The sequence below is a fragment of the Hyaena hyaena genome, unplaced genomic scaffold (genome assembly GCF_003009895.1).
Source record: "Hyaena hyaena isolate Hyena2069 unplaced genomic scaffold, ASM300989v1 scaffold_379, whole genome shotgun sequence".
NCBI lineage: Eukaryota > Metazoa > Chordata > Mammalia > Carnivora > Hyaenidae > Hyaena > Hyaena hyaena.
The window spans coordinates 1,371,630-1,381,174 of record NW_024081011.1 but is presented as its reverse complement, the minus strand read 5'-3'; the positions used below and the strand labels follow the sequence as shown (position 1 = coordinate 1,381,174).

At 50.6% G+C, this 9,545-nt stretch overlaps 1 protein-coding gene across 2 annotated transcripts in view; it reads right to left on the bottom strand.

The window, feature by feature from the left end:
• Positions 1 to 1,167: 1,167 nt before the first annotated feature.
• Positions 1,168 to 9,545, bottom strand: part of XPNPEP1 (X-prolyl aminopeptidase 1) — a 58,153-nt gene continuing 49,775 nt past the window's right edge. For both annotated transcript variants that reach the window (XM_039250719.1, XM_039250720.1), the window contains 5 exons: positions 8,879 to 8,948; positions 7,818 to 7,991; positions 6,823 to 6,899; positions 5,525 to 5,623; positions 1,168 to 1,724 (listed from right to left, as the gene is read on the bottom strand). In XM_039250719.1, the coding sequence (XP_039106650.1) occupies positions 1,596 to 1,724; positions 5,525 to 5,623; positions 6,823 to 6,899; positions 7,818 to 7,991; positions 8,879 to 8,948 (549 nt within the window). In that variant the 3' untranslated portion in view covers positions 1,168 to 1,595. The remainder of the gene's footprint in view (positions 1,725 to 5,524; positions 5,624 to 6,822; positions 6,900 to 7,817; positions 7,992 to 8,878; positions 8,949 to 9,545) is intronic.

The following is a 9,545-nucleotide window of genomic DNA, read 5'->3' as shown; positions in this document are numbered from 1 at the left end:
AATACTGCTGGGAGAAAGGCAAAGTCAAACAGAAGGAAAGGAAGAAAATAAAGATTATGTTCTAGAACCAGTTACCATGGTGGGCAGTGGGGCTTCATCCCACTGGGCAACCCCATAAGGCAGTGTAGACCACACCCCAGACATCCCAGTCAAGGGTTGAAGAGGTCTGTTCTCCCATGCTCGACCATGACGGTCTAAGGCCATGGGAACATTAGCCCTGCAGCCCTTTGAGAGGTGTACCCCATGCAGGAGAAAGTCCACCTGGCGCGCCTGCGTGGCTCAGTCGGTTGAGCGTCCGACTTCAGCTCAGGTCATGATCTCATGGTTCGTGGGTTCGAGCCCTGCGTCAGGCTCTGTGCTGACAGCTCAGAGCCTGGAGCCTGCTTCAGATTCTGTGTCTCCCTCTCTCTCTGCCCCTCCCCTGCTCGCATTCTGTCTTTGTCTCTCTCTCTCAAAAATAAATAAAAATTAAAAAAGAAAAAGAGAGAGAGAAAAAGCCCAAGGATAGGGAGTTGCAGGCACCTGCCATAGAAACCATGTACAAGTAATGCAACAGGACGACTGAGGTGCTATGGCGGAGACAGGCTGTCGAGTTAATTCAGATTATGTTAGGTTTAATGTTTTTTTTTGTTTTGTTTTATTTATTTCTGAGAGAGAGAGAGGCAGCGTGAGCAGGGGAGGGTCAGAGAGAGAGGGAGACATGGAATCAGAAGCAGGCTCCAGGCTCTGAGCTGTCAGCACAGAGCCCGACGCGGGGCTCGAACCCAAGAACCGTGAGGTCATGACCTGAGCCGAAGTCGGACGCTTAACCGACTAAGCCACCCAGGCGCCCCCAGACTATGTTAGGTTCAGACAGTCATGTGAGTGATATGTATGCTACACACATAGACCATATACCACACAATGTATGCTACAAAGAAGACTCACTGTCGACATTATACTCACCAAAATATTGGATTTTCTAGAGAAAAGCAAAAGAGGCTGACAGTTAAGTCAGACAGTATGTGGGGAGGCCAGGGATTTCTCCTCACAGGAACCGTCTATCTAGAAAACATATGTCCCAAAGGCCACCAGCCGTGGAGACGAGCTCACCTATCACGTGGGGGGGGGGGGGGGGGGGGGGGGGGGGGAGACAGTGCTGTGAGGAAAGAGGCAGCCAAGACAAAGCACATTTTGACATTTTATTCACTGATCATAAATACAGTCTCATGGGTCAAGGTGACCATGAATAATGTACTAGCACCTGAAACTTGACCAACCTAGAGCAAGCGCTCCATGTTTCACCATCACTGGCCAGAGAACTCACTGTGGACGCTCGGGGCATCTCCCCACATTGGGCATTCGTTTGGCTTTGTGGGGACCCTCCTTCTGGTGCAGCCATTTTATTCTTGGCTCATTCTCAACAATTTAAAAAATCATAAAAGATTGACTGTTTGCAAGAAAATATCAAAGAGGATAAGAAGATTTTCAGTTCTTCTTAGAATCTCAAAGTAAAAAGGGGAAGTAAAGGAGGCGAGGGAAGGGGACAGATGGCTGATCCGCCAGGTGTCTTCTGTTCCCCGGAGCATGTTACAAAAACCAAAACCAGGGAGGCATTAACGCTGTTTGGAGATGGGTTGCGTCTCTCTGATGAGCCACTCGAGAGCTTCCTGGCGGCCCTGTTTCTGCAGTTCCTTCCCAATCACATCCCGGCAGGTCAGGTGGTAATTGTTGAGCCAGTCACACTGCGAGGGGAGAGAAAGAACAATGTGGCATCCACCATCACACCTCTCCCAAAAGCGACATGGGCAAACGGAGAGGCCCCGTGTGCTGAGATCACAACCCGAGGGCAGAGATGCACAAAACCTTTCCCCGGGCTCAGGGACAGGTGACTTCTTTGTGCTCCATTTTGCTGGAAGTCGACAAGACAAGGCCACATCATTTATGGTAAAATGCACCTAGAACAGTCTACAGCATGTGGATTATGGCTGAAGGAACAGTAAACACCTGAGAGCAAGTCATGGCTCTGGAGTTCCCTGAGCGCAGCGTAACCTGTAACCAGGTATCCTCTCAACAGGGCCCATGGAAGCCACACACGCAGGACAGCATAAGAGGGAGGGAGTAGGGGGGTCTGGAAGGTCCTTCATTCACTCATGTGGCCTCATTCCCTTACACCTGAGCCATCTCGGGTGGCAGTGGAGGAGAGAGACGCTCACCCTAGGAAGCTGCTAAGATTCCTGCTAAGAGACACATGTGAACGTGTCCCACCAACGCACGGACTTTCCTATCCTAGATCCACAGACAAAGCTGAACAAACTAGGATCAGCTGAGCCCACGTGGATCTTGTGAGTGTGACGGTCTAGATGAACCCAAAACCCCTGGTGGCCAAGGACTGTGGTACTGCAGGGGGGGTGCCGGGAGCTCAACTTTCAGACACTCAACCGAATGTGGCCACTGCCTCAGGAGATTTTTTTAAAAAGAGGGAAGGAGGAAGGAGGTCTGACGGGACTTGGTGCCTGAGTCGGGGCTGATCCACAGGAACTGAGGGTGAAAGTTCTGCAGCCACACAAGGGGGAACTCTGACCCCTGGGGCACGGTGGGTGTGAAGGCTGGAGGGAAGCAAGTTCTACCCAGGGGACAGCCAGCCATTGTCTCCACTGTCCATAAAGTGGGCCTGACCAGACTCTCAGCGCGGCTAGGCTGGCGAGGCCACCGCCACCATGCAGTTGTTGTAATGACCCAAGCACCACGTGGGTAGGCAGTGGTGTTACAGAAGCATGGGATCGGGGACTACATTCTGCACCAGGCACCAAAGACCAGCTCAGGGGTCAAGATGGGCAGACAGTTGCAGTGGTATTGCCACCTGACTTTGACCCACCAGGGCTCCACTCCCCACCGCTAAGAACCTACTAGCCCTTGCTGGGAGCTGGGGCGTGGGGTAGGGTGTCAACAGCCAGCAAACAGCTACGGGGCAGCAGGATGGCCGGACAGGGCCACAAGATGGCCTTTGGTCCAAAGCGGCCAACCTCTGGGCCAAGAGGAAACTCCCCAAACCCTTTCAGTTAGGACACACAGCCTCAGTGAGGCCCAACATCCCGAAGGCCTGGAAAACCTGCCGATGCCCATGTTCACGAGCAAAGTCCTCAGCTGCCATCTGGTGACAAGTAATGGGAATGCAAAACCGAACCCAAAAAGCCGGGAAAGTGATCGATGAGACGGTCTGGGAGATGGGAAAGGGCATGACCAAGTATTTTAAAAGCCAGGTGGACAGAATCTGGTTGTGGGTACTACTGTGCCTTCAGACAGAATGAAGCCCCAGATTTATTAAGTGGTATAGGGATGGAAAGAGGTTCTTTTGCTAAAAGAGATAATAAATGTACTCTGCTTGGTATGTTAAATACATCTACTGTTATCTGTAGGAAATCGCTTATGATCTAAGGGTAAGAAGATATTATCTGCCCTATAAAAACTGACAGAAGGAATAGTTCAGTGATTTGGCTACGCAAGGTATAGTAATGAACTGCTGATTAAATCAGAGCCAATGGGAGCGCGTGAATGGCTCAGTGGGTTACACGTCCGACTCTTGATTTCGGCTCAGGTCAGGATCTCACGGTTCATGAGATCAAGCACCAAATCAGGCTCTGAGCTGACAGCGTGGAGCCTGCTTGGGATTCTCTCCCTCCCTCTTTCTGCCCCTCCCCCGCATATGTTCATGCACAAACCTGCTCTTTCTCTTAAAATAAACATTTAAAAAAATAATAATAGAGGAGCCTAGATGGCTCACTCGGTTGAGCGTCCAACTTCGGCTCAGGTCATGATCTTAAGGTCCGAAGGTTCGAGCCCAGCGTCGGGCTCTGTGCTGACAGCTCGGAGCCTGGAGCCTGCTTCTGACTCTGTGTCTCCCCTCTGCCCCTCCCCTACTTGTGCTCTGTCTCTCTCTCCTGCCTCTCAAAAATAAATAAACATTAAAAAAATTTTTTTAATTAAAAATTTTTAAAATTCAAAAAAAACCCAATAATAATAATAAAAATACTTCCCTGGATAAAGCAGAATGTCATTGGGAGAAACGTCTCCTGATGAGTTCACTTTATGTGGACAGCAAGGACTAAAATGTAGAGGTTCAGGGTAGGAAGCCATGGCCTTGGGCTTCCAAGAGAGTAAAGTGACTTGTTACTGGACAGTCCCTTGCTAAGACCCTGGAAGCTGTACCCAAGGCCACGGAAGGAGATGCTGGCTCCTATGTACACAGAGGTTTAAGCAGGGTGGCGTCCGTGCCCACCCATGTGTTCCTGTCCCCTTTCACCTTAGCCATCCTCTATGGAGGCTGGAGACCCCCTGGACCGCTGGAGGGACTCTTCCTGCCGCAGACGCACCGGACACTGCTGCGAACGGGCTGTTCCCTGTCCAGCACCATCTACAGCCACATCAGTTGGGCTCATTTAGGTGCTGTGAGTGGGAATGTCTGGCTGGTCAAGGACACTGACAGTTAAGCACAGCTGTCCACGCTAAGCAGGAAGAAGATGACACTTTCTGTCACCCATCCATGAGCTGGCTGTGAGAATTCCATCCCACAGTCCAGCAGAAGGGGACTCCTCAAGCTTGAGGCCCTTTTCTTGAGGGCCAAGCATGAGGCCCAGGTGTTCACCACCAAGAAGGCCTAAAGAGGGAATTGAAGGTCCCTGGACTGAGGTCAGTGGCTGCTTTGGGTGATAAAAACTTACTCCTACAGTCACCTGCCACACTCGTCCTGACCTTGGCTCCCATCGATCATTTGCTTTTACAGGGCCTCCTGACCACCTGCCCTGCTCCGGAACTTGTGTCCTTTTGACCTCTGTCTTCCTGGCTCGGGAGCTGTTCTGTCTGTCTGGGGTTGACTGGCCCTGGCCTGTCTCTGAACCCTCTCTGCCCTGATGTGGGTCACCTGCCTCATGCCTCAAGCCTCACTCCAGGTCCTGAGGCTGCCACCTCGCTTGTCCTTGTGGGCCTGGGGACCCACCTGAGGCCTTGAGGGGGTTTCAGGACCTGTATCTTGATAGGCGAGCACTACTGTGCTCCTAGCTTTGTGAAGAGTTTCACAGCCTGGAGTGACCAAAATAGTAGCTACCACCTCTCTCCTTTCTGTGTGGAAACTGGGCATATGATAATAGATTTTGCTTTTCATTCCCTTAATGTTTCATTCAACATAAGAAAACAATCTGGTATGCACAATGGCCAACAGGCCCCACCACCCATCTGGCTTTTTGTAGGGGAGACACATGGCCCATGGTCTGCTAAACACGCCTCGGCACAGACATGGCTCCTGCCCTCATGGAAAGCAAAGGCAAGTTATTCCCGCTTGTGAAACCTTACAGCCCCACAATGGCGCAGGGAGGACCCCCACCTAGAGAGCCAACAAATACAGCCAGCACCTACAGTCTTCAGGAGACTAGGACTTTCAGACTTAGGTGGCACAGACCTCTAAATTAAAAAGCAAGAACAGCCTAGAGAGCACAAGGTAGCTCTCCACCCCCGCTCCCACTCTGTCACCTCCAAGCCACCCTATTACCTCTTTGTCTGTAAGAGAATCCACGTCTATCATTTTGGTCTGAATTGGAACCAAAGTTAAAGGTTCAAAGGTCAGGCTTCCCCGGTTATTGAAATTATACTGTTGGAAAAAGAAAACAGAAGCTTTTACTCCTCTCTAAAATGAACCTTCGTGAGGCCATTCCCACCAGACAGGACCACCCCTCAGGGCCAGGCGTGACTGGGACCAAGAAGGAGTCAGAGCTGGTGAGCGTTTTCAATCGGCCCAGGAGGCGCGATGAAGCCGGCTGATGCCACTGTCCGAGAGCTGCGCCGCTGTGCAAACAGTGAGCATCAGAAGCCGAGGGGCTCTCAGCAGCAGGGCCACAGGCTAACGTCCGCCGTGATGGAGAAGTAAGGGCAGGGCATGGCAGTGTCTGGATGATGGGCATCACTGGTTTTGGTTCTAAAGACTCTACTGGCGTGTGAGTGCCCAACACCGCTTTTATTTAACAGTTAACCACATGGCCTGTCTTGACCTAGTCTCATCAGGAGACACGTAACAGGTCTGTCCATCCCACATAGTATGGAACGGCCACGGCACCTGAGAGCATGCTGGGTCTCTCTGTTCCTGGCAAGGCCTCTGGGAGTAAAGGGAGAGGTCGTTCTCAAGGACAGTGACTTCAACATGGAACCAGACAGCAGATCCCTGCAGGCTTAGAAAGCCCCTTCCCCCCAACCATTTGGTTTCCACAGTCACCCACAGAAGAGGAGTGAGCAGGTCTTCTAGATAAAGCCTTGCACCTAAAGCCCTGCATCCTCTTGATAACAGCGATAGGGAGGAGGAGGAGCACTGTCTTCCGCAGGGCACCAGACCTAACTTCTCACCAGCCTGCGGGGCCTGACCCACAGCAGAACTCATGGTTCCTCAGCTTTACCCAGGAAAAATCATCTGGTGCATTTGTTGAAAATACAGTTTCCCGGCCTCAGTTCTGGGTCTGGGGTCTGGGAAGGGCCTTTAAACAAGCCCCCCCCCCCCCCGCCCCCAGGAGAGGGAGCATCATGACAAGAAACTGCCTCTAGTAAACTCAGAGCCAAATCACATCCAGCAGGGGCCTGCCGGGGGCCCCATGCATTCCAGTTCTGGGTCCCAGTTCATTAAGAATTTTCTCTTCGGCTTTGCAGAGGACAGTGATTTCTAGGAAACTCTCCAATATCAGGGGAAGGAGCTCCCTTTCGCCTCCAGAATGGCACACTCTTGGCTCCAAAGACAGACATCTTTATCTTCCCCCATTAGGAAATAATGAATTTTTAAAAATAAATAAATATGTAACTACCCACCTTGGTCTTCACAGGAACTACCAGGACGACATTTTCGATGCGAATTCCAAAAGCCCCATCTTCATAATACCCTGGCTCTAAAAGATACCAAACCCAGGAATGAGAAGCAGCCCACGAGGAACGTGCACACGTCCACTCCTGGAATGATGGCCCCACCCTGGAGGGGGAGGAGAAACAGCTGAACAGCCCCCTCAATCCAGGTGCAAGAGCCCAGAGACACCTCCTCCTCCCACGAGGCCACTTTCAATAGGTCCTTGAGGGACAGAGAGCAAGCTTCTGAAGTCTCTAAGTACAATAACAGAGGATCCACCACGTAGATCACAGCGCGTACTCGTAAGCTATAATGATGCAGGCGTTAAAATACATTCACAGAGATCTGCTAATGAAATGGGAAAAGGAAATACATTAAGTAAGAAAGCAGAATACTAATACCATGTCCAGCATAATCTGAATGATTAGAAAGAAGACACATATGCATAGAAAAGACCAAAAGCTAATACATCAAAATATTAAGGAGCATTTCCTGGGATGGCTGGATTACAAATGATTTTCATTTTCTTCCATATGCTGTTCTACTATCTCACTTCTTCTAATTTTTTTTTTAACGCTTATTTATTTTTCAGAGAAGAGACAGAGTGTGAGCAGGGGAGAGGCAGAGAGAGAGGGAGACGCAGAATCTGAAACAGGTTCCAGGCTCTGAGCTGTCAGCACAGAGCCTGAGGCGTGGCTTGGACTCATGAACCATGAGGTCATGACCTGAGCCTGAGTCAGGTGCTTAACTGACTGAGCCACCCAGGTGCCCCCATCTCACTTTTTCTAAAATGAACACGTGTCACTTTTATAATCATAAAAAGTTGTTCTTAGCTTAACTCAAGGTGACAAGAGGGAGAAATTATGTCTAATTTACTTTAAAATAATTAAAGTATAAGAGACAATAGAGGGCTTTCAAACAGGCTCGAAGACCCATACATGCACTGGGTGCGAGGGACACATACCGTCAGTGACAATCATGCCTGCCTCCAAGGGTTCATCGGAGAACGTTTTATAGCTGATGCCGCAAGGACCTTCGTGAACATTCAGGAAAGACCCAACGCCATGTCCCGTTCCATGCAGATAATCCAGGCCAGAATCCCATAATGCTGAGCGGGCAAACGAGTCAAGAAGGTGTCCTGAAAGACATGTAAAGAACCACTTGATGATATTTGTCCAGTACTTTTTCAACTTGCAAAGCACTTTAGAGATTAGATTTATTATGTTTGGCTCCAGAAGATGGAACAGAAACCAGCATGTACAAGTTACTGGAGGGTTCTGATTTCAACCCAGCACAAGGAAGAACTAGCGGTCAGGGCTCCTGAGGAGGGCTGACCAATCAGAGCTCCGTCTGAAGCTGGAGGACTGTGTGGCTACGAAGCCAGCGAGGGGGCGGCCACGCTGGCAGCAGCTGAGGGTGTTGAGGACAGGAACACTCCCTTCCCAGCTCTGGGACCCGGAGGCTTCAGAATTAAAGCAAGGCTGCAACAAAAGGGGTGCCCAGGGAGATGAGTGCAGGCCGCATCTAAGATTCAAGGCCCCGGTGTTGTCCACTCTCCATCCGGTGCCCCATCCACCAGTCCTCAAGCAAGCTGGCAATATATCTGAAGTCAGGTTCCCAGTAAGATAAATCCCGACAAGGATCCCGAAAGGAGGCACCAGCCCAGCACTGCAGGGCAGAAGGAGGTTGCACCAACTTCCACTTGGGCCCTGGGGCCTTCGTGCCCGGCTGCGCTCTGCTGGGAGCCACCTGCATGTGTCATCCGACACCTGAAGTGGACAGGAGAGAGGTACACAGCTGACGTCAAGCCCAAACCTCAGCCTGGCTCCCGGGGGTGTGGGAGGGGGCTCTGAGCTCAGTCAGCGGGTCCAGGAGATTCACTCCCGGCAGCACGCCCACCTGCCCCGGCCAGGACTGAAGGGACTGCAGCTGACACAGAAGGGACATGTTCTTCTACTCACAGTTAGACACATTTGGTGCCTGAACAAGAACAAGCCCTGCCAGATGACAGAAGGAACCACCTACCTTTGGTTCCAGTCGGGAACACGGCTGCGCTCACAGCTATGTGGCCCTTGAGGACATATGTGAAGCATTCCTGCCAAAGAAAATCCAGGGGGCATGTTGTAGAACCGGAACAGAAGCATCAGTCCTGTAGTTTTCCGGCAGTTCGGAAAACCCTGCTTCTGAAGGCTTTTAGCAATACCACAAGGAAAATCAGTGTAAGAAGATACAGAAATCTGGTGGACACAGCAACTTCTTACTTGACACATCCCCAAAAGCAAGGGAATCAAGAGCAAAAATAAATGATTGGGACCTCATCAAGATTAAAAGCTTCTGCACAGCAAAGGAAACAACCCACAAAACTAACAGGCAACCAACGGAATGGGAAAAGATAGTTGCAAACGACATATCAGATAAAGGGTTAATATCCAGAATCTATAAGGAACTCACCAAACTCCACATCCGAAAAACAAACAACCCAGTGAAAAAATGGGCAGAAGATATGAACAGACACTTCTCCAAAGAGGACATCCAGATGGCCAACAGACACGTGAAACGATGCTCAGCATCCCTCCTCATCAGGGAAATACAAACCAAAACCACACTGAGATACCACCTCACGCCAGTCAGAGTGGCTAAAATGAGCCAATCAGAGAACTCTAGATGCTGGCGAGGATGTGGAGAAACGGGC